Here is a 26,038-nt window from a genome sequence, read left to right as displayed (position 1 = left end):
TAATAAGCTTCTTTTTTTTTTAACATTGTGTTAATGACTTTGATTTGACATTTTTTCCGCAGTAAATTGTTGTAACAGACCCTCAGGATCGAGTTCTTTTTAGTTTTTTAAGGTAGCTAGCATTGGCTAGCTCCTAGTGTTAACTTCCTTAACATAGCAAACAAACTAGATAGCACAGTTAGTTTGTCAAAATGCTGCTGATGCATTTAACATCAGACGGGTTGAATATTAAATATTGTTCATTGTGTCACATTAAATTAAATAATGTGAATATTTATTCATTCATTTAGCTAGCTAGCTAATGTTAAATGTCAGATATTTTGCCATATTTTTGTGATGAAGAAATGTAGAGTTTGTTCTAGAATGTGGTCTCTTCATACCATTTTCATTCCAAAACTGGAAATGAAGGCACATATTTACTGATGATTATGGACTACTAGCTAATGTATAAGACCATGTTCTGTTGTGGTGTTGTTTGCTCCTGACATTAAGAGAGGGGGCATACATTAACAATTGGCCAGAGTTTGGACAGAGATACTGTCCTGCCCAAAATCTCTACTGTGCATACTGTAGCTCCAATTTTTATCTATTGCACAAGTGCACACAAGATGGCAGCTCCCATTTGTAGGCCATCTTGGTGGTTTCAGAAATTCACAATGGGAGTCAATGGAGACATACCATCCATTCAAGGTGACGAAGGTGATGGAGGAAAAATATGTATCTATTTTGCAGAAAAAAAGTGCCTAAATAATTTGTAACTCATGCCAGTAAATCTATGTTGGTTAACGCAGCAGGAAAAGATATGCACCAATCCGTGAGAATGACTAACTTGATAATAGTACTTGAAAAATATTGAAAAATAATTTGAGTTCAGGTATTCAAGTTTTTGCATTAGCATGTATATAGGAATCAAAATGTAATGTTATATGGAGTTTTCTCTGTTTGGTTCTCTAATATACAATGCATGTGCTTATTGTAATATACAGTTATACCCTCAGCTAGAGCATATACATAATAAGAATAAAAATATCACAGTAAATGTGAAATGTACATGTGCCACCAGAAACTGGTTCTCTCTCATGCAGTGATGAATGTACAAAGATGACTTTGCACCTGCCAGCCCTTAGTGTAATAAACAATGGTGGAAGAATCCAGATGGAAGAACGGAAACTAATTTGCCTTTCACTGAAGATTTCATTTCCTTTCCTATAACCAAAGTCCAAAATGAAGAATATCTGTTCTAGAATGCAGATGTAGTCCATCAGAAAATCAATTTAATATTCTCAGTTAGATGTCTAAAAGACCTACTGATTCTATGGTAGATAGTTTCCTATATCTCATAAAATTAGTGTTCATTAGATTAATCAGATTAATGGCATCATATTAAAAAAAAGGATATGGTTCAAGCAGTCTACTTAGAAAAATGTATCAAATATGCTGAATCCAACATTATCCCCTATGCAATTAATTTAAAATTGCTGTAATTTCAGGTCAGCACATATTCTTAATATGAATAAAGATGAAAAAAATGTGTCAAAATTTCTTTTCTGATCGCCACTCCCTCAGCTCCCTCGTGTGTGGATCAAGAGTTTAGAAAGTTTTCTGGAATAAGAAAACGAAATAAAAATGTGTGGGATAGAGGACAGCTGGTTTTCAGTGCAGCATCTTCAGCCCGGGGCTCTGCTGTCCCTGTAAATCTTTCATCAGTGCAGAGGCAGTGAGGCAAAGACAAGACCCTCACTATCAATCAGTACTGCCGTGCTCCACAAATGACTTACTTACCTTTTCCTGAGAATAAAAAAGATGTTCCCTTGTAAATCAGAGCTGCAACGGCCTTCAGCATGATTACGATATCAAACAGTACTGAACTGGACAGACTGCTGGCCTGATATAGAGTAAATAAATAAATGTAAATGTGCATCTAGCTGAGTGAGTACTGGAATTACATAGCATACCATGTCTGCACCTGACAAATATGTTTTAATTCTTAGGCTGTCTGTGAAGTAAAAGGTGTTGTGATTTAATGTATTATAGTATCTATTTAGAAAATAAGAATATAGTATTGTTCTTTAAGAAAGGGTATGATCCTCAAACAAAGGTAGTAACAGACTGCGGAATTTTTCTGTTGCCAGATTTGATTCTACTGCCTTTTTTAAAAAAAAAAAAAACCTGGACCAGTATTCTTGCCTGCACCGACCTCCACCCTATACGGACAGTGACTTTAAATGTTATTTTTACCTTTTCATTAGTAATGTCACACAGTTCATGGTTTGTATACAGATATAAAAGTGATAAGGTACCACAAACGCTTAGCCTCCCTCCCCTGCACCCTCCTCCTCTACAGCGGCCTCCTTGCGAAAGGAAAGGAAAGAAATAGAGAACTGAAAAGCAAACTGGATAAGACAGGACAAACATTCAGAAGCACTTGATAAGTAATAATATTCCCACACTACCAACCCTCATTTTTGCACACTAAGATACACTTACATTAGCTGACACTTTTATCCAAAGTGACTTACAGTTATGACTGAGTACAACTTGAGGGTCTTGCTCAGGGGCCCACCAGCTTGAACAAGCAACCTTCCACTTACAAGTCAAGTACCTTATTCACTGTGCTATCACTGCCCATTGTGATAAGATAGTGAGTGTTTGTTAAATGCTGTGTATATTTTTCATCTTTCTTTAAAAAGTGTGGAAAGAGGAGTCAGCTCTCAATATATCATAAAAATTGAGATCAGGTTTACTCAAATGCTTTCGTACTCTTTGAAGTTTGTTCTGAGTCTAAGTAGGAATGATCTGTAAGGAGGTTAAGACAATGATTTATTGAAATATCTGTTCTGTCCTTCCAATTCAACAGTGTAACTTTTTTTTAGCCATTGTAAGTGATATTAATATAAAAGATTTGTGGTGATTGGGTGCTGAGAATAAAGAGATCATTAAGTAGAGCTATAATGGGACAGAAAAGGATAAGTCCCCAAATCTCAGCCTGTGCATGACCTCCGACCAAAACTGCTGGACAAGGGGACATGTCAAAAAAGCATGATAATAATTGTCTGTTAAAGTGGGGCAATATGGGCATTCATCACTGTGGCTAAATGCCATACAGTGTAATTTCAAGGATGTGATTCTATGCAGTGTTTAGTATTATATTAGCTGGAGTTTTTAATTGCTGGTCATATGCTGGATTCCATTGTCTTAATATTGCTCATCGCTACTCCAGTGCAAAGATTATATAATCTTTGTGTGTGTGTGTGTGTGTGTGTGTGTGTGTGTGTGTGTGTTGTGTGTGTGTGTGTGTGTGTGTGTGTGTGTGTGTGTGTGTGTGTGTGTGGCCAGTTTGTCTATTGTGAAAATGTTGAAAATAAAGCTTCCAAAAAGCTTCCAAAATTATTCATGTCTGGTTTTCACTGAGTTAATGGGTTGGCAAGTTCCTCTATTGAATTATAATGTGTTCGGAGAATATACTGCACCTGTAAGCCTAACAGTGTATTTACCCATCTTTATTTATTTAGTGCTTTAGGATCTCATCCACCCTGTGGTCTCCTCTGAGCAGCCGGGGCCACATTTTGAGTGAAGCCTCCAGCTGAAAGCTCTCTCCCTAGTTTGCCCCATGTGACTTATGTCTGTTTTTGCCTATTTGATTTTTAAGTTTGTGTTCCAAAAGGTTCAGAGTGAATCATGTTCCGGGACCCTTCCCTCTGGTTTCCTTTAAACAAGGTATATGGAGACCTGCTATGCCAAAGGAAAGATTATAAATATGTGCATGATGACTGGGAGTCATGAAAATACATATAGTATTAAAATAATGTAAATAAAATAGTATAAGAACATTAATAAATATAATGTATGTACAATATTAAAGACACAGAAATTGCTAGTAAAGTGCTAGTGAAAAGCAGTGCTAGTAAATAATGCAAATGCTAATAAATAGCTAAGATAAGTAAATGCATTTTTCACTGCAGTTGTGGGTGCCTAATGAATTTTGAAGGTAAGGAGTTTGTGCATAGTAGCAAAAGGCAGCTTCACTGATTTTTTGTACTTCATTCTAGGTAAGTTTAACCATCCAGCATGATATAAAACCTTTTTGAACATAATCTGTCAGGCACTCTGAAGTGTATAATGTTGCTAGACCATTAAGAGCTCAAAAAGCTAGTGAAGGAATCCTAAATCATTTCTAAAAGAAACAGACAGCCAGGCTTTGTGATTGCTGGCAATTCAGTAAACAATATATTACAGTAGTCTAGCTATGAAATAATTAAAGCAGGGTCAGTTTCCTACCATATAGTATTATTAGCAAGGTTCTAACTCTTAGTATAGTTTTTAAATGAAATAAAATTCATGTTTGTTTGTGTGTGTGTGTGTGTGTGTGTGTGTGTGTGTGTGTGTGTGTGTGTGTGTGTGTGTGTGTACCTGCCTCCTTCCAGTGAGTGTTCATATGTTTTTTTCACACACTCCAGCCTTCAGACCTGGGAGTTTGTAGGTGCGGCATAGTACTTTTGCTGTTCTTCAGTTTGCACTCCTCTGGACTGAGATTATTGATGTCATGAGCTGAACGTACTTGTATGTTGCTATTATCTGTTGGAGCCACTCCTTTAGGGCTCACAGCCTCTATCACCACTGGGACAACGTTGGTGTTAATATTCCACATTCTCACTATTTCCTCTTTCAGTCTCTGGTATTGCTCCAAGTCTTCATATTCATTAGTTTGGATGTTTCCATCACTTGAGACTGCCACATCTATTACCACTGCTGTTTTCTGAATCTTATCTACTATCAAAATTTCTGGTTTGTTCTCCATTACTTGCTTACAAGAGCTTAGCTTTGTTGTTCTCCACCATTTTTCTGGCTCCCCTCCTTTGGGGGGTCCAGCTCCTATGCCTTGCATATGTTTCTGCATGTCTTCTTGTTTTGTATTCTGCTGTGTATCATCATTTGCACAGATATTAAAACTGAAAACTTTGCAGTTATGTATGAAGTATACAAGGGCAAAGGAAAATTAAACAGACCTCCAAAAGCTCTTTTCTGAGTATACTTTCTAATCACATTGCAATGGACAGTTGTGCTCATTACTGTATATAGCTTCACTTCCCTGTTAAACCAACTTTGCCTTCGTTTGCTTGGCTATTCCTTTAGCAATTAACGCCACTAGAATCTGCAATCAATACATTACGTTCGGAATTTACTTTTGCTGATGCCTGCAGGTAAGTTAGTTTTGTGGACAGTGACAGGTGCATCAATAATGACCTATTGTGACTCCTCTAGTCATTATCAAGGCATGTTCAAAGCTGCAGCTAGTGCTTAGGAAAGGAGTGAATGAATAATCAGACAAGCCAGACAGCTCTATATTAAGCTCCCCTTTGTTCTGTGCCTAAACACCAGCAAATGCATTCCAATTAGCATGTTCTAAGGACACACTGTAGATGAGACATTGATATTTGAGAGGAGTCACCAAGCTTATCTTCTCCATGAGATGCAGAATCTTGTCTCCATGTTATGCCCAAGCATACACAGCAAAATCATCACTGATAAATTAGTCGTTGTGATTCTGTCCGCGTTAAACTGTCCTCTTCGTAGACCAGTAATGTATGCGTATGAAGTGTGATGCACATCTTGTACACAAGCTTCTGCCGCAGTGTCATACCAGAACTGTTATGGTGATTTCTCCTGGTGTTGACCTGAACACAGGACTTTTGAAAGTATTATGGCACTCAGCGTGCTGTCTGTGTTCAGTTCATGGCTGGTTAGGTGTGGTTGATTTACAGTGAGGCTGCCCTCTAAGACATCAGCTGATGCTGCCTGAGTTGTTTAGCATTCTCGGTGAAGCAGTGTTTTTAAGCCGGTTAGTTGTCCTTTCAGTTGAATGATGTGGCCATTTGCAGACTCAGAGCAGGATTTTCTGATGACCTTTTTTTAGTAGGCCTGCAAGCAAGAAGAAGAATTTACTATTTTGTACATGTAGTGTAATTTTTACCACAGGCATGCTTTAGTGCTGGCAAACAATACCCCCCCAAAAAACAAAAAAACCCAGGCCTGCTGCTCAGTTTCCACGGTTTCTATTGTGGTGCTTTAGTGCTTCCTGATTGGGGTTCTAGTGGCCAGAGTGCCCAAAACTAAGCTAATTAATAAGGATTTCGTTTACTCGTTTGTTTGTTTGTTTTTAGTAATACATTATTAATTTTTAACAATACGCCAAACTTGATATGGTAGCTTTTCTGGTCACCCCAAGTGTACTATGTTATATTCTGAGTCAGTGTATAGCTCTGTCTTACCTTAGTGTTAGCCAGAGGCACCTGTTGTTCTCTATGTTTAAAAACATCAAAAATATTCTTTCCATTTTGTTTCATCTCTCATCCTCCACAGAACAACTAAAAATGCACTGTGTCATCTGCAGTCAATCAGCATTTGCACTGTAGTCTGCCCACACAACATGCAAACAGACAGACACACACAGCCTTGCTTCAAGGCAATGCATCAACTCTGTCTTTCATATGTGTGTCTGGATATGTCTCAGGGTTAATTGTTTTGTAACAGGGAGGCTCAGCACAATGGACTGTGCTCAGAACTATGTGATTTTATCACTATTATCATTTATGTTACTCAAAGCTTTTGTGGCAGCAACACAATTTTATTTTATTTAATATAATAAATATTCGTGACAGAGAGCTGAGAGTTTCACTTCTTTTCTTTTTTTTTGGATGTGTTTGGAAATGTAATGTACATAGCTTACCTCATAGTGTACATGTTAACTTGACAATACAGAAGTGGTATAATTGTATTGTGTGCATTGTAGGTTTTGTGGTCTACTGTATGTGATGACGTGGGCAATGATGGCTCAGTGTCTGGTCCCTAGAAAGCGGCTTCTGCAGCTGCGTCTCAAACACATGCCTGTCCAGCACGCATAACCACAGGTAAGAAGACTGTAGAGAAACACGCATGCACACACACACACACACACATACACACAGGCACGCACGCACACACACACACACACACACACAATTTAGCTGTACATTGCAAATAAGGTGGGAAGAGATTTTGTGAGTTTTGTGAGTGCACTGTGGTGTTAATATATTCCATTAACACTGAGTCTTATAGAGCACACTTAGTGCCTTTGACCTACACTAACCTAGATGCACAAGTGTAAAAGTCTCACTTCTCAATCCTCAGATATATTACATTTTCAGTTCACATCTTACCAGAGGAAGGCTTAGTGATAGTTAAATTAACACTCTAGAGCCCTCCACTTGACTGATAGCAGAATGTAGTGCTTATGGTCAAGGACAATAAACAGAATCAGCATGCCCAGTTCTGTTTAGCACCAAGCCCAAGTTTCTTCTTAGCAGGACTGTATTCTCTCCCTTTCCTCTCTTTCTCCTTCTGTGTCTCTTTCATTCACTTCTGTTCTTTCTCTGATGTAATTTAATATCCATTTCTAGGTAATGACCAGGCATAGAGCCAGCCCTGGAGATGCCGAAGAGAAGAGACATTCTTGCCATCGTGTTGATCGTGTTACCCTGGACCCTGCTCATTACTGTGTGGCACCAGAGCGCCATTGCCCCTCTGCTTGCCATCCGAAAGGGTAACCTCTGCCTTTCTCTGCTTTTTCTCTTTTAAAGCCTGCACATACTAGTACATGCTTAAGAGTACATAAATAAGCAAAAATGCACTATAAGTGCATTTTTTTAGATCTTTGGAGGAATTTGCTTACTTCTTTTAGAAGCTTTTGAAATAAACCTTTTAATTCAATATTCTAGTGCCTTATGAGGGATCAATAACTGAGGCATTCATATTATACAGGAAAATAAAGTATGTGGGCAACTGCAATTGTTTTATTCCTGAGAACTTCTGTGAGTCATACGTCTCTAAATACTTGCTCTAATAAAGTTTCCTGATCATTTATTCAGTTCTATTTTGTGAGTTATGGGGAGTATTGTGAAAAACAGTGAAATCTTGGTGATAAGGTCAGGTTTGGTTTGCACACACCTGACTGTCCTTTATATCACATATATATATATATATATATATATATATATATATATATATATATATATATATATATATATAATCAAGGTATCAGGGCCTCTTAAAGAAGTTCAAAGTGCAATGCTGATCCGAGGTCAGCTCTCTTACTCTGTCCATGATCTTCTAATATTGAACTCCTGAGCCCCCAATTAATTTTCATATTTGCTATCACTTTGGAAACATGTAACTTTGGAGTTACATGTCTAGGACAGTTTTGAAATATTAAAATGTTCTTTTTGTGATAGTGGGATCTTTCTCTCTTTGGGGTATTGCGTTTACAACATGACACAAACTCTTAACATCCATAAATGCATCTGTAGGGAGGTAAAAATAATAATAATGACATGTCTGTTAACAGTGTCATCACACTGGCCTTTGTAGTGTCTTATAAGCAGCAAACAGCTGTTATGTTAGTGGTGTATGCTAATGTAGGAGGAGGGAAAGTTTTCACTCTAACATCTGAAGTGAGAAGAGGGCGTTAAGAGAGCGATATTAAGTGATATCGAGTGTCTCCATTAGGAAAATGTTTCGTGTCCTTAATGACACGTACTTTGCTGAAATAGTTCATAAGCAGTATACCATATAATATTTCACTTGAGTTTTATCAAATTTTTAAACATTTTTTATTGATCAGAGTAACGCATTACTGTTTTGAATGCCTATTTGTTGAGTTGTGCTTTCCGGAAAAGATGAGTGAAGATTATGGGTGGGGGCTGGTTGGAGTTTGAAACCAAGGTATAGAGCTTGGTTTGAAACTCATGGTACAGCAGCTGTGTTGCCCTCTCATGGCACCTGCTCTCCCTCTTTCCAGCTTGTCACCATCTAGTAAAAGAGATCTTTATCATACCAGAGCGGCTAATGATCCAGCGGCACCGCCTGGCAGGTACTCCTCTCGGCCTCTTGGCATGTGTCAGACATAGCGAGAGCAGCCCCGGGATGTGCTAATGCCTCAATTCTCCTTCTCTGCACTGTAGATGACGGACCTGAGGGCCGGCATGAGGCAGGCCCGGCCACTGACTCAAAGGAGTACTGCTCACCCGACAAGGACATAGTGGAGGTGGTGCGCACCGAGTATGTGTACACAAGGCCGCCGCCCTGGTCTGACGTGCTGCCCACTATCCACGTAATCACACCCACGTATAGCCGGCCCGTGCAGAAGGCGGAGCTGACACGCCTGGCCAATACTTTCTTGCACGTACCCAACCTGCACTGGATCCTGGTGGAGGATTCGCAGCGGAGGACGCCGCTAGTGACGCGGCTGCTGAGGGAGACAGGTCTCAACTACACACACCTCAACGTGGAGACGCCACGCAACTACAAACTGCGAGGGGATGTGCGAGACCCCAGGATACCGCGTGGAACCATGCAAAGGAACCTGGCCCTGCGCTGGCTCCGAGAGACCTTCAGTCCCAATAACAGTCAGGCTGGCATCGTCTACTTCGCCGATGACGACAACACATACAGCTTGGAGCTCTTTGAGGAGGTAAGTAGATAATTTCGAATTGTGACACATGATTGCAGTTTCCCCAACAGAAGATGTTATAAATTTCTATGGGAACTTTTCCACACTGATTACAGACCAAAGGCCTTTGCAGTACATTACCTGAACAGATTATAGAGGATCCATACGTTGGATATCGATAGGATATGCTGTTGTTTAGATAGAGTATGAGTAAATGGCTCTCACTGCTGTATTGTAATGCTGTCATTATCTTTGCCTTGGGATCACCCATAAAGCTTTGACCCAGACAGTTCCCGAACCTTCAGAGGGTCTTTGTAGCGAAGCTCTTTGAGACACTCTTGTTTTCTCATTTAACTGATCGTTAAGGGCTTTAACTACTGGAGTTTGCTGCTCCAGCTGACATTAAATGGCTTTCCTTCACTGCATCTGCCTGCTAAAAGCCTCTAGCTAGTGGGAGAGAAGGTCAACACAGTCCAACACATATAAATTTTGTGAACAGTGTCCATTTAAAAGAACTGTACTAGAATACACTAAGGCACCCTATCCCCACAAATACATGAACCTAATGTAAATTTAATTTTAAGCGTTCTGTTATATATTTACTCAAGAAGATGCTTGATTTAATTAGATACGTTGGCTATGTTCTCTCTGCAGTGACCCAAACATTTCCCATTTGGTTTACAGTGTGAACAGCCATAAACATATCGACTCTTTTTCAATTTGACTTTTTCAATTTTGATTTAGGCCACTTTTATATGTGGTACTGAAATCCGATGCATGTTCAGTTTGTGGCATGCAGTTTGAATGGTCACATTCATGTGACTTTTATGTCAATACAGTTTGACATTCATCATAATTTCGTGCAGGCAGGAAGGTAAGATTGATAACAACATCCAAATATTCCTCTACAGTGAAGTAGCTGCTGTAACTCAACAGAGAGCCGTCATTAAAATCTGGGCCCTCTTCCGCCTCTTCAGACTCATTATAATTTGTTGCCAAATTCACAGTCAGCCTCCAATTTACATTAAAATGAGCAATAGACTTGTGGTTGCTATGGTTGACTGATTGTTTACATCTGGATAAGTGTCAGTTGAGCTGAGTGTCAGTTAATGTGTGTGATCTATTCAGACTAATGCTAGGTATAGGCCATATTTAGAAGATATTATGAACAAGTCAACAGCAAAAAAAAAAAAAATGGATTTGAGCATTAAATCAGATTCGGGACATGTGATGTGGGAGACTAGGCCCGACGCACAGGTAACTATGGTCCACACGACAAAATGAAACCTTAACGCACAACAAAGCAGTTGGTACATAGCATACTTAGGGTCAAACACCAACAAGAATAAAACAAGGTTTTAAATATGTGTGCTAACAAGGAACATAACTATAGACAGGTGCGACAGGATTAATGAATATGGTAGGAGAGTGGTGCTAGACACACACACAGGGGGAGAAGCCTAGGAGGAGGGGGCCATGCCGTGACAGGACACTTTTACCTGCAGTGTAAATGTACCCTTCCACATAGTTTATTCGCTATCCATTAAGCTTTATTTATTATGACTTGTATCAGTGCATAATTGGAGGTCTGTTGGATAAAAATAATTAATATTGTATTATTAATTATATTAATATACAATACTGTAACTGCCTGAGTGCTGCAGGGTGAGGAGTGGGACACACAGGCTCTCTTGACAGACATTTATTATACACACATGAAGGACAAGCATATTGGCACTCACAGAAAACCAGGTAGGTGAACACGGACAACAGGTTACAAACAAAACACACGATACTCCGGTGAACATGAACATGAACAAAGGCTGACAACCCTGTACTCACCTGCAACAGTTTAAATACATGCAAACATTAGACACAGAAGCCGGTGCAGGTGTGCAAACCTGGGTGTGGTTACAAATAAAAAGACAAACTCCCACATCACGCGACAGGCTGTACCACGTGACTGACCAGTGGGACTGGGAGCAGTCCGTGACAGAATCCCCCTCCAAGGGGCACGGCTCCCAACGCATCCTTCTTGGGCCTGCGAACACCAGGTCGCCGTGTATACATGTACACAGAAACACGCACAACAAACAGCAATGCCTAGTGACCACCCAACACAAGGCGGGCTGGTAGCCTTCACCCAGGGAGGCCTCTCGACACACAAGGGGGAAAGGTGGAGTCCGTGCCTCTCCCAGGGCAGTCCAGAAACGCTCCTTGGCAGGTCCACCGGTTTGGAAGGCGCAACTACAACGTCCAGCAGCGACCACCCCCTCGTAGGGACCCAACCTAAATACACAACATACACAACAATGAGCAGATGCGCCTGAACACAAACAAAAGCGCTGAGACGCAGTCTCTACCGAAAGGACAGGCACTGGAGACGTGTCCCTGGCCCTACAGGACGCGCAGAGGGGCACATCCACCCTGGGTCCAGACGTGCTGCCACGGACTACAGCCCACCTGACACCAGCCACCCAGGGAGAGCACCTGAGGCAGTCCTCCTCCAGGGCTTTGGGCGGACCCTTCCAGTACTCATAGCCTACACTCGGGAGTGGGAGAACACAGGCTAGCTAGGGACCTAGCCAACATAGCGGTTCCAGTGGAGACCTTCGGCTATCTGTGGTCTCGGCTCGGTAGCCTTAGCTCCCCCCAGGAAATTACAGGGGGCGTCCCCTCCTTGTCTGGAGCGGGCTCTCTTCTCTTCCTTTGGCATGGCCGTGAGCTCTGGTCATGGTCCTCCTCCCAATATCCAGGAATCCAGGCAGCAACTTGGGATGTCGGCAAGAGTCCCCTGCACACATCCCCATGAGAAGTCGGTTACATGTCAAGAGAGTAGGCGTCCTGTGGCAGTTGGTCTTTCTGTGACGGCTCAAGTGCCGCAGGGTGAAGAGTGGGACACACAGGCTCTCTTGATGTAGACAGACATTTATTAAACACACACAAAGGACAAACATATTGGCACTCAAAGAAAACCAGGTAGGTGAACACAGACAACAGGTTACAAACATAACACGTGATACTATCATGAACATGAACACAGACCGACAACCCTGTACTCTCCTGGAAAGGTTTAAATACATGCAAACATTAGACGCAGAAGCCGGTGCAGGTGTGCAAACATGGGCGTGGTTACAAACGGAAAAACTCACGAAACTCCCACATCATGCAGCCACGTGACCAGTAGGACTGGGAGCAGTCTGTGACAAATACATTGTTATGCTTATCATGCAAATTACTGAACATGAGTAAATATTCAAAAATTATAGGTAATTAGTATGTAATTGGCAACATGCTATTCCTGTAGGTTCTAGGTAGAATAAAGTGACTGGAGTTTAGTACTTGAGCATTAATGGACTAATAATTGACTAATTCTTCAAGCTGTGTTCCATATTCTAAAGTAATTTTTTAATTAGATTAGAAAGTACCAGGCAGGTTTGTGAAAAGCCAGTATGCGTTTTTGTAGTCCGTAATAGTTGAATACTTTACCTGTTTTTTTGTTTGTTTGTTTGTTTTTGTTTTGTTTTTTTAATTAATTTGCTTGTAAAGGTAAGCGAAAAAATAGAAAAAAGTTTTATCAAATATGCTCAATGCAAGTTAACCTATATGGAAATTTCAGGATATATTAATTGTATTTTGGTAGCCAGATAGATTAGAAATTTCATTAATATTCAAGTATGTATTCCATAAAAGAATTCTAACACTCCAACATTACTTTTCAAGCTAAAAGATCTAAAAACTCTTCTCTGCTTAAACACACATCTGGGTAGGTGTTTCAGACCGCACAGTGATTGACAGTGATATAACTATAGCAAATTGAAACCACCCAATAGCAGCAAGGGTTTCACTTTTTATATATTTATTTTGCTTTTTGGCAGAAGTTAGTTTTTGAATTTGCATTTTTGAAATTGTTCCCCTATTACAGAAATAGTGAACTATATAGTGTGTCAGCCACTTTGTAGTGATGTTTGAAGTCTGTACGGTAAATTGGATTCCGACCATAATGTTTAAAGCAGAATTGCTTTTACTGCAGCCATTCCAGAACTTACAATTGAAAACTAAAAAATATATTGAAAAGAAAAAGGTTCAGTCCACATCACAGAAGAATGAAGAAGATTAAGGACACAAAGGCCAACTTGTTTCCATTTGCTAGTTAATTTCAAACTGTAGATTGTCATCTGTTCACGATTGTTATCTGTCCTTCTTAAAGACCCAGGGAACTAGAGTATTATATAAACATTAATCCAAAAACCAATCCAAATTAATTCATTAGTCCAAGCTGTGAACACTGTAGGTGTTACCCTAATATTCTAATAAGCATGCTAGATTGACAGCCTGCTGTCACAGACTCACAGCCTGTTACATTACTCAAGAAACTGAATATAATGGCTCACTGAGGGAGAATCGGAGTAACACAATAGTAAATATAAAGATCTACGGATGAATATAATTCAGGCACCAGATAAGCCCCATCCACAGGTGCTAATGGATTTTATGTTTTGTATCATAATGAAAACTATACTATAAGTTTAGACACTAAGTGCTAATTCTGTGGATGATGAGAAACTTTAAAATAGCTAGTACTGGCTACCTCAATTTTTTTGTAGATAATGTTAGTGTAGCTTAATATAATGCTCTTTTTGATATGTTCAAAGTTAATGGGGACCTGTTATGCCTTTCTTTTTTTCCATTTCATTTATATTCCCATGTTCCCTTCCATTTTGCTTGTTGTGCATGTAAACAGTCTGCAAAGTTACAAAGACCAATGTACAGGCCAGAGTGAGTAATTCTCTCCCAAAGAAAGCATTTTTTTACAGCTGCCTAAAACAGCTTGTTGGAATTTCTGCCATTTTCTTGTTACACAGTGATGTAGTCATGTAACACTTTGCATATTGCCCGCCTACCGTCAAACTTAGCACACCCTCACATAGCACATAGCAAGTACTGGACATTGGGAAGAGTTTGTTCAATTTTGTACCTAGTTATGTGGAGAAGACAATGTGCTCTGCATTGTGAAGGGAAACCTCCTTTGTGTGGTCTGTTAAAGGTAGAATCACAGTGGTTCCAATTGTTTTACTGTGTGTGCAGTGTTCCGACAATTTGTCCCACCTTGTCAAAATGTACTTTATGGAGGACAGCATTAAAAACTGCACAGTTTGATCTTGGAGTTTTGCTTATTTTAGTCCTAAAGGACTGGAGAGTTTCATCTTTCTGTGGCCCAATGGAAGATTCAGGTTCACAACCTGTAAGTATGCATTATTATTTGTGGAATTGTGATGATTAAACTACTATGGGTGTTCAAGTGTGGCATTATTGGCTGTAGGTTCTAAGATTCTGAGTTATGTCTTACTGATAAAATATAAAGTAGAAATGTACTTGACATTAGCTAGAAGGAGCAAGTTAGCTATAGAGTGGATATCTCTAAGAAGCCAAAATACTTACCTAGCCTATAGAAAATCCCAATCCCAGAGTCTAAATCTTTTTCAGTCAAACATATTATCATTTATTATCTTTGAAAAGCTTAAAAATAATTTTGCATAATTTTTAAACAGTCTGCATGGAAGACTAGGCGGGAACACATGGAGGGTGGAGCTGCACTGGTGGTTGGCCAGTAAACACAGAGTGGGCGAGCTGACCAATGTAAAAATCTGACCAGTGAGGCAAAACACAGGTGCATAGGCAAACTAAGTTTATTTAGGGTGAATTCATAATCATCCTTAATACAGTCCCGAGGGAGAGAGACAAACTAGAAAATACAGCAAATGGAAAACAGGAAACAAATCAAAATCAATTGAAACAAGAAACATAAAAAAAACAGAAACAGATAGCAGTACAAAGGAATTAAGCCACAGAACACTAGCACAAGGAAGTTATGTACAAAGACTGACAAATAAATAAACTTTGAACTACACAGGGAAATGTGGGGTATAAATATAGTAAATACAGTGAAGGGAAAGTAATTTAATTTAATACTGTATCTGCAGTGAAGGAAAGTAATTTAATGTCAGCTGGAGAAGCAAACTCGGGTAGTTAAAGCCCTTAACAAAAACTAGACATGGCATCAATGAAGGGTGGGAAAATACACGACAAAGGGCAGAACAAGGAGGAAAACCAAAACAAAGGCACACATGGCTAGTTGCCACAGGAACCACAACAAGGTGCGGAACTATGACAACCAATCAGAGAGAAGACTGAGCTCATCTGAAGGGGGGCCTTCAGACACAGGAGCTGTAACAGAATATTTCAGACAGAAGGTGAAAGAAATGTACAGTATAAAAAGAAATGTGGTTTTGGAACATCAAAGCATGTAAACCTATTCTAGTAGACCCCCAAAATACTATTATTAACATTGAAAATTACCATAATAGGTCCCATTCAACCTGTTACATTACAAGATGCAGTCTTAGTGTCACCAGGATGAAACAGTGTTAGGTGTGCATAGACTCTTACTCCAAGACCAGCTCTAAAGTATATTGATCCATGTGTACAAACTTTACAATTGATGTTTCAATTTGACAGTAAAGCTGTGTTCCCTTATACCCATCCCATAGTTGCAAATTATACTGTAAATATGACTTTTGTTCAATAGATAGCTTCCCTAGCTAGGTTGCTTAGACTCGGGGAGAGCAGGAAGCAGAGTATATGAGAGGGACATCATCTTTGTGACTGAGTGAATACAGCATAAAGGCTTTCTGTTTTACATTTCAAGGGGTGAAATTCTTGACTTTGGAAAAGTATTCGGAGATCGCACCTTGTATATGTACATCATGTTCTCAGAAGAGCAAGACTAGCCTAATTAGCAGGAAAACAGATTTACGTTCCCTGGGCCATTCACTCATTCCTTCATTCATTCATTTATTTGATTGTGACCTTTTTCCAGTTCATTTGTTCAAACCTACATAAAACAAACCTGTTTTATTTATTATAAATATTTCTGATGGGCTAAGAAACCAATTGTCATTTAGGGATATTTGGTGGCCTCCAGTTTGTGGATTGACAGTTAAAAAATCAATCCAGTTTGTCCTTTCCAAAATTGAATATACCTCTAACAGCATAATAAAATTGCTTGAATTTATTTCATGTCTGTAAAAATGTTTTATCCATTACAGTTAGAAGTTTGAAAATGTGACTGAATATATGGTTTTCGTAGTCGTAAAGGCATTTTAATCTGTTTTTTTCATAAATGAATTCAAATCTCATTGTGCAAGTGCTCAGTATATATCAGACTGATGGAAAATCATCATATGTGGCTGCCTTAGCTGGATAACCTGTTGTAGTCAACACCCGCAATGGCGCATTGGCGTCAATGTTTCGCAATGTTTTTATTAATATATTTGCAATAAGACAGCGTATACATGTTTTCACATGAAATATGATAGCTTTCTAAAATTGGACCTCATATTTTCATGTTTACGGCCATATTATTTCTTTATGCAGTACTCTAGATGAAATGGTACCTCATTAGGAAGAGAGCTGAGATTATTCAGAAAATGTTTATATGAAACATATGGGTATTGTTCTATAAGTAAGACCCTTGAAGTGAATTTTTAAAAATATACCAAAACAGAGAAAATGCCCTCAGACTTCAGAGGCTTAAGGGAACACAAGCGCATGCAAAGATGTCATCACAGTAAAGAGTGGCTATTTTGAAGAATCTAACATCTCACACAGTCAATATTTGTTTCTCACAGCATGGTCACGTGTTATTTTATTGTTTTGACTGTTATTGTTATTTTCTAAAATGTAGAAAAAAAGTATGTGCATCCAATCTTTTGATAGCATGATCACATTGATACTACATAATCAGAATGAAAATAGCCTTCATTCCTTGAGGTCTGCTCTTTTTGGATAAAAAATAAGTGATATCAAGAAGACATGTATTTATGTTTACATGAAATAAGAATATTTTCTTTAAAATGTTTATTATTTTCCAAGTAATTCAGTTAATCCCTGTGTATGAAATACTGATAAGGTATTATTGAATGCAAGTTGATTTATTACAAATTTTATGGAACTTAGTTCATTACTAAACTCTTATTAACACTAAATCAATCGAATCCAGTCTTTTGCTTCCTAGAATATAGGAAAAACATGTTGCCAGATATAACTATTTGAATTTAGATTATTTATTTATGTTCAAGAGGTTATATAACAAGGTTCTAACATTCTGCATTGTTGCCATTAATAATGCAATTATTCGTTGTTGTTACACAGCAGACCATACATTATGTACTGATATAGGTCATTAATGCATAGTAACAAGCTTAATGCATAGTGAAAAAATTGTACATTTATAAGAATCTAATTTGGCATTTTTTGAGTTAAGAACAAGAACAAGAAAAATGTTCCTTTAAAATAAAGTTTTCATTTAGGTAGTACAGTTTCAATTGAAATGACTAAAGCATCTTTCTTGCCATGTACAATTTTTCAGCCTTACCTTTACCCCATACATCACTAGTCAGTTTCTGACCAATGCTGACTCAGACTTTTCTCAACACAGCAGTGATGGCACTAGCATCGTAGTGGGTTTTTTGCTGGTATGAGTGTGTCAGACACAGCGGTGTTGCTGGGGGTTTTACATGTCAGTGTTACTGCTGTGTTAAGAGTAGTGTGCCACTACTTATCCAACATATCGAACCACTCCAGGTCCTATAGTCAGAAATTTACTATTAAAGACAAGAACAAGCTGTGCAGGGCAGCAGATGGGATATTGTCTCTAACTATGCATCAACAATATCTTTCTAATTAATATTTCTAATAACATGGTTGTGAACGTAGTTGTGCTACAATATTTCTCCTTATCTGTATCTTGTATCAGTAACTTGTATCCTGCATAGGTTATATTTCCTGCCTTCAGAATAATTAAAGGTACATTGGCATGTTATATCATTAATTACTGCAGCTGTTCTTTGTTCTGATATATTACCTCTATAGTGGTTTTTCTGAGGTCAATCTAGTATTAATTGTTTACCATATATTACAGTTTAACCAGTGCCTGAACATCCTAACCTTTTTTGAAAACACTAATATCACAAGTCTGTTTGACATGCAATTTGAACTAGAGAAATAACAGCGCAGACAGGAGAATATCTCGCTCACTCTCTCTATCGCTTACTCTTTGTCTCTCTCACTGTTTCTCTTATGAAATATGCATTAGTTTCTGTTTGAAACAGTACTACTGGGATAGGTGTATTAATTACAGAGCTTTTAATAAAACTGCTTATGTAGGCAATGGTTTGCAGCAGGCCTTATTTACAGAACTTATCTATTTTTACCCTCTCCTTCAGCACTGGGGTACAGCATGCCTCTGTACAAAGAGATAATTTTTAACCTATATTTATGTGCTTGTACATTTCACCTAAATGTCATTTTCAGTGCTCATTCAGTGCTCTCCCCACATCATATGATAATAACCCACTTCTCACAGGATACAGAACACAGGAGGTCAATGGTCTTCTGCATTTCTGCTGACTGTCTCATCATGCTTGGAGAAGGGGTACATGACAAGCAGAATTACATATCTAACTGAATCAGTACATTATTCTGTAAAAGCAGTAGTAAATGTTTGAGTAGTGCCAAATTCAGAACTTTATCCCATAGATGGCATGTCACACTGCCTAGGTTGCTCTGTTTTCTGGTCATTTTCACCAGTGCACCACTTGAATAAAACGTCCATGGGCCAATTGGTCTTTCTTGAATCAACCTAGGCCCTAAAGCAATACTTTCTTCAGGTGGTGAACCAGTAGATCCAGTCATTCCTCATCTCCACAAACAATGCAAATGTAAACAGGATCAGGACTCAGTTATTCTGGTTATGTCATAATTCTGGAAGCTCAGCTGACCCTTTATACATGTCTCTTGTTGATTACTGGTCATTTTAGCAATTCACTGCCTCTTTGTTTCTTTGGCCTCACCCTTTTACATTTGCCAAATGTCAATCTTCCCTCAGACTATGCAGGTTCATCTCTCTTGTTGTGGCCCCGACTTCAGAAGTGCAGCTCTGGCTCTCCTCTCTTGCTGCAGCAAAACAGAACAGAAAGAACAGCTTTCAGCTTAGGCAATGGGAGGCAAGAGAAGAAAGCAGCCGGCTGTACAGTAAACTAGGCCAGGCTGCCACTGTTAGCACTCCCTTTACACTGCTCGCTCAAGCCAGGAACCACAGAGAGCTGTATGCATAGACTACATATATGTTTATTAAGGCAATGGGAAATTTAGGTCCTTCTTTCTGGAATGAAAAGAAAATCAGTATCATTTGTTGCAAAATAAAAATACTTTGGAGAAAGATTATCTGGAAGACATGGTAAAGGTGGGAAGACATAAAAATGGGAGTCCTTTAGAAAATTGCTTGGTACCACTGGCTGGTGCATTAGGTACAAGGAGAGTGACAACAGCATCCCTCAGACCACAACCAAACCCCCTTTACCATTCATTAATCAATTTCCTTTTATGATGTGGACCGCTTGTGTTCAGTAGCGCACAAAAAGCTTGGATGCAGGGAGGGAGTGTTTGAAGCAGGAAGATTAAAGAGTCCTTTGCCCCCCCCCCCCCCCCCCCCTCACAGTTGGATTTCCTCAGACGACCTGCTTACATTCGATCTTGCCGCTCTGTTCTTCCGTAAGGGCTGTCACCTCTCCTCTGAGCGCAGGGCACATGCACCTCCTGGGTGTTCCTAATGGGTTCTGTTCACAAGCCATCCACTTTAGCCATTAGGTAGACAACATTTTAGAGGGGGAGAGCTCACCACAAAGTACAGATAGTTGGTTTTGGTGTCTAAAAAAATATTAACAGCAATTGCAATGTCACATTAGGAGTTATTAAGGTTGCTAATTATTGTGTGGTCTACTAAAATACAAAGCAAAAATGTGGGGGGAAAACCTCAAGTATTTACCTTCTTCAGTAGAGAAACATATATATCAAAACTACAAATGATTAAAATGTTCAGCCTTTTTAACACCCACTCCTCGTCCCTTTCTGTTGCTCTGCAGATGCGCTCCACCCGCAAGGTGTCCGTGTGGCCTGTAGCGTTTGTTGGAGGGTTGCGGTACGAGTCACCCAAGGTCAATGCTGCGGGCAAGGTGTATGGCTGGAAAACAGTCTTTGACCCTCACCGGCCCTTCGCCATTGACATGGCAGGTTTTGCCATCAACCTGCGCCTCATCCTGTTCAAACCCCAGGCCTACTTCAAACTGCGTGGGGTTAAAGGGGGTTACCAGGAGAGCAGCCTGCTCAAAGAGCTTGTCACTCTGAATGACCTAGAGCCTAAAGCAGCCAATTGCACTAAGGTAAGAAAACTTGCGTTTTCATCTGCAAGTGGTGCCAATACAAGGAGAATGCTTTGGCAGACTTTACGATAGTACTGTAGCTACCTAAAATTCTGTTATTTCAAATAGTGTTATGGGCACTGTCATTTTTCTTTTACTAAGTTCTGAGATGTCATTTAACTAGAAAGGGAACACATATACACACAATTATCCACTTCTCAGAAGCCAAATGCCTTCAGTTAGCCTATTCTACCTGGTTAAGTGGGCATGGACCCAGATCGCACATATGTATGCATTATTCATGAGGAACAGTGAGAAAGAAGGGGGAGGCAGCCAGTGATTGCAGTGGTACTTTGAGAAAAGAAAGAGCTGAGGGAGGAAAGATGAGGGTTATCTCATCCTTTAGGAATAATTTGTATGAAGAGCTGTCTCCAGAGGAGCAGTTGCTATTGGTGACTTCCATGACCCAAACACTGCAGCTGCTGTGCAACTTGCTATGCAGAACAATAACAAGCGTTCAGGAGTTACGAGGAAGCGCAATGATGCACATATATCATCATTATTTCTGAACACTCTCCAATCAAAGGCTTGAGGTATTGAAATCTAGCATTCATAAGCAGGTAGTTAATTATTATGTGCCAAATCTCTCTTGAGAGATTTGTTCCTATATAAGATGAAAACACAGACACACCAAATAAACTACATGGTGATTTCACACATTGATTTCTCTGGTGCACCTCTGCAGAGAGCTCTGAGAGAGAGAGAGAACGAGAGAACAAGAGAGAGAGAGAGAGAGAGAGAGAGAGAGAGTGAGTGAGTGTTTGCCCGCATGTGTGTGCATGCATGTGTGTGTATGACATTTTATGTGTGTGTTTGAATAAGTGCGTCCCACAACACTATAGTACTTTAGAATTTCGTGGTATGGGGTGAGGGTTAGAAAACAATTCCCACACAAAAGCATCATTAATTTACACCTGTGAATCCGTGAGTGTTTACACTACAGTGCACAAAGAAACTAAAGGAAATTATGTTCTCGATTTTCTACAAATTGTGGTTAAAGTTTTCTCATACCTGGCAGATTCTTGTGTGGCACACAAGGACGGAAAAGCCTGTCCTGGTGAATGAAGGCAAGAAAGGCTTCACAGACCCAAATGTGGAGATTTGATGTCCACCTTAACACTGGTAAACAAGCAAGAAATCACATAACACTGTTTATGGCTAGCCACTTTCACTCAGTCAGAGGCTCACTTTGAACCTGCTGCAGTGTCCAGTTCCAGCTAAATCCACAGTGACAAAGTTTATCACAGACATTCACTGATGCTGCTTAAGTGGTAACTTAGTCACACAGTTTTTGAGTTTGCCTATTGTTAAAGTATGTCTAATTCACATTCATTACAAGTATATGCTTATTAGCACTAGATTTACTGAAGTCATGTGAGTAAAGCTAGTTTATTATTTTGATAGGTCTTTAAATGTGTGTTTGTTCACTGGCTGTACTAATATGTCTTTCAGGCACTTGACTAAGCTGAGGTCCAAGGGGAATATACAGAAAGCGTACCTCAGAAACAAACCTTGAGATAAGAATTCTTGTCGCTAGTAACTATAACTAATCTTAATACTACAGCGTATCTTTCAAAGCACAGATTGGATAAACAAGGCAATATTTTTTAAGAGCAGTCATGAAAAGCGGGCTTGTCACAAAAACAAGAAAAGGAAACCATGGCACCTCTGTGCGATGGCCTTATCGTCTGCTCACAGGAGACAGCACAGTGAGGAACCAGGGAGAAACCGCACACCCGGCTGATGGTCTAAGACCTTGCCCAGCGCATGGTTATGTGCCTGGACGAGCAGTGCAGGAGTCCACATTGACTTGAGCATACCCATAGGGTTGGGAGTTGTCCAAGGGACACAGATTCAGGCGTCTCCTTCACTGCTGATGTTCAGTTTTGGTAACCGACAAATGGAACTTCAAATAAATAATCTCTCGGATTAGACTCTTCAGAGATTAGCGCATATTTAGAAGGGAATGTCTTTCTTTTTTTAACGTAACACAATGTCTGCTCTTAATTTAATGTTCATATGTTGTTTGCGTTCGCTGTCTTGCTAGCTCAGAAGTGTTGAATTGGTTCTGGATTCTTGTTGCCTCAACTGAAATACAGGTTCTCAAAGTGTTTTTGAAGCGTCATTGCGATATTACTCACATACTGAGCCTAGCAGCTATGTTAAATCTGGCACTGAGTGAGTATATAACACTCTCCTTATGACTACATTCTAAATGAATACAAACAACACTTAAATGTCATGTCCAGTGTTCCAGTGTGGATGCTGCATTGTAAATACTTAAAAGTGAACAATCCTAGGCTTTGAGATGGTCTAGCAGTAAACCAAGCAAGCATTGTAACTACTGTATTTATAATTCAGTGTAGAGTTAAGACTGAAGAATAATTTGCTAGGACATCCACATACTACAGCATAAGACTTTGCACATGCACAGTGAGGGTGAGGGACAGGCGGGTGCGGGGAGGTTCCGGACGGTACAACAACACATGGCCTCGCCATGGTTAAATAAGGTGGTAGTGGAGAGGAGGAGATGTTTTGATGAAAAGCACGCCGGTAAATATCAGCTGTATCTCATGTATCAGATGAAAGCCATGGACTCTGAGTCTTCACCAGAGGCCTGTCAGGAGAAGATGTAAAGCTAATATTAGACTAGCAGCAGGTCATGGGGGTCTGCAATAAATGTCTGAAGGATTATTGCTAGGGAGATTCTTACAATGTGAGGAAATTTACTCGCACTGTAGTTTATAGCTTATGTAATGGGTGATTTTTTGGTATTAAATTAGCATAATTAACAGGAAATGGTCACATCTCTAGATTGTAAAAAAAAAAAAAAAAAATGGCACATGTATGTCATAGTGTCAAGAACAGAACTCAGAACCAAATGCTTAAGCATCAGTGTCCTTTAGTCTTCACAAGTACAACATTCAATAAGTTTCATATTACATGCATGTGACAGAAGCTCCTCTCCCTTTGCTGTCCTGATTGGAACCAATTTTTACAGGTAAAAGTCAGTTCTGTTGCACAATTTCTGACTACTATCAGCAGTACCGAGCAAAACAGTTATTCAAGCACAACAGATTCTGATCTTGTAAAAATTGTGAGGCAAAAACATGGTTAGTCCCTCATACTTACAACACATCATCAATGTTGTTTCAATGCAGCATCAAGGTTCATCTCCAAGGACACCAGTAAGCTTTTTCTTTTTAAAAAAATGCTCATTTATACACTGTATATAATTTTAAACATAAAGGCCAAGTTATGTGTTGAGTGTTCAGTCACAAGGCTTCATTAAATTAGGCCTCAACAATATAGCATACAACTCATTTTCCATGTGAGTTGCCATGGGACTACTGAAATAAGACATCCTCCTATAAGAGTCTCAGTTGTTGAGGAATCAAGGGATTTGACTGAACCCACATCCAGTTCAGTCTTCTGCACTTTCCTCCAGTCCTGATAAAGCTCTGCAGTCCTGCTGCATTTCAAAAGGCTCTCGAGCTGATGGAGAGCTCCCGAGCACTCCTCACAAAGCATCTGTTCCAGCAGACTAATGAACAACGTGAGAGAGCTGCAGGCAAGCAGGAGAAAAAAAAAACAATCTTCACAGGTGTGTCAAACACTCAGCCTTGCTTTACTGCTTCAATAGCACATCCATCTACCTGCATGATGAAACATTTCCGCTCATGAAAGAATAGATGAGAAGTTGAGAACCTTGTAAAAAAAAAATTCTTTTCATTTGACACTTGACATAGTATTAATTTGACTTCACACTCAATTGATCATTTTTGGTACCTCCTTTGTCTGTGGCATTAGCAACTTGGAATAGGCTTGAGATAACTTTATACAAATTACTTGCAGTAAGCTCCTGAAGCTTATTTATCTACAGTAAGTGATCTGCTTATTTTCAGCTGTCTGCCTTCACCTCATTAGCACATAATATTTGCGTTTCTGGTGCAGGTTTTTGTCCTACATTTTGGGCAGCATAGAGGCTGCAGTGTTCTGTGTGAGTTGCCTACACAGCAATGAAATTAGAAATGCGTTAGCCAATTGCCTGGTAACTGTTACTAGGAACAAAAACACATATCTCTTCAATGTCATCTTCTGCAAGACAAACCTCACTGGTTCATATAAAATAACAGAAAAAACACTTGAAACTAGGTTTTACAGTTACAAGGACGCTTTAGAATGAAGGGTATGTTCCTCATATTGCAGCTTTCTTGACCCAAGTTATGTTGCACGGCAAAATCCAGTTTGACTGAGATGGTGCAACAACCCCTGTTTGTTTAGTACACTGTAAAAAAAAATGCCATGTAAGGTTTTTGTATTTATTCTATATTGATATATTTATTTATTGTATTTATTTTACATGGAAATCTCCTCACTCAAGTATTTGCGTGATCTCAGCTCAGTTCTGATGCTTTAATCCATACATTTCTTTGGAATGATCACACAGTGCTTGTGGAACTGGTTAGGTAAGATGCTTTCTTCCTGAAATGGTTCTACTATAAATAAAGAATTTGAGATTTTGAGATGGTACATCTGTACAGGTCTGTGGGTGAGTCAGGTAAGGAATCACCAGGTTCTTTAAGGCCATGTAGCACTTGCCTTGCTGTGAGGTGCTTTGTTGTTACTTTGATTTTTGATTTTTTTTCCACCACCTCTTGCTTTGAAGCTTTTCACACTCCCTGTATTGGTAGTATACAATTATTAACCAACGACAAGCCATTATATTACTTAAAGAAAAAAAAAAGATGTTTGGTGTGGTCACTGACATTAAATGCACAGTATATTGCAACATCTCACTAATGCAGAGTATCCTTTGTGGGCGTTATCATATACATACAACACGTCCAAATTTCTCCTGTTTTAAACACAACACGAAGCATTTTTGCATGTTACTCTTGTAAATGTTCTTTTTATACACCATGGCTCATTTCAGAGAGAAAGACAATAAAGTGACAGAAAACAATAAACATTTCAAGAGAATTGTGTCATTTATAGTATTTAATAGTATTTAATAGCCTTCTGACAACAGGTTTGATGAGTGATAGTAAAACTACACTTAAGTGTAGTGTATGTGCTGTTACAGAATAGGTTGTGTGACCAGTCTAATCAGAACTCAAATTTTCAGATCTATTGCAAGTGGTGCATTTATAAACACTCAATGCCCTTTTTGCATTCTTATATTTTAAAAATACATTTGTAGTTATTTTCCTTTTCTTACAATCTGCCTACT

The 26,038-nt window shown here is 39.3% G+C and overlaps 1 protein-coding gene across 7 annotated transcripts in view; it reads left to right on the top strand.

Moving 5' to 3' along the window:
• Positions 1-25,775, top strand: part of b3gat1a (beta-1,3-glucuronyltransferase 1 (glucuronosyltransferase P) a) — a 69,697-nt gene extending 43,922 nt beyond the window's left edge. For 6 of the 7 annotated variants that reach the window (XM_035524951.2, XM_035524950.2, XM_035524949.2 and 3 more), the window contains 7 exons: positions 6,791-6,908; positions 7,437-7,579; positions 8,834-8,905; positions 8,997-9,505; positions 20,470-20,766; positions 21,824-21,927; positions 22,258-25,775. In XM_035524951.2, the coding sequence (XP_035380844.1) occupies positions 7,468-7,579; positions 8,834-8,905; positions 8,997-9,505; positions 20,470-20,766; positions 21,824-21,910 (1,077 nt within the window). In that variant the 5' untranslated portion in view covers positions 6,791-6,908; positions 7,437-7,467 and the 3' untranslated portion in view covers positions 21,911-21,927; positions 22,258-25,775. The remainder of the gene's footprint in view (positions 1-6,790; positions 6,909-7,436; positions 7,580-8,833; positions 8,906-8,996; positions 9,506-20,469; positions 20,767-21,823; positions 21,928-22,257) is intronic. The other variant, XM_081715630.1, reaches the window with a different exon arrangement.
• The last annotated feature ends 263 nt before the right edge of the window (positions 25,776-26,038 follow it).

The sequence above is a fragment of the Electrophorus electricus genome, chromosome 6 (genome assembly GCF_041902795.1).
Source record: "Electrophorus electricus isolate QZ-2024a chromosome 6, ASM4190279v1, whole genome shotgun sequence".
NCBI lineage: Eukaryota > Metazoa > Chordata > Actinopteri > Gymnotiformes > Gymnotidae > Electrophorus > Electrophorus electricus.
Note: the sequence above shows the minus strand (reverse complement) of the source record. Positions and strands in the feature narration are given on the sequence as shown.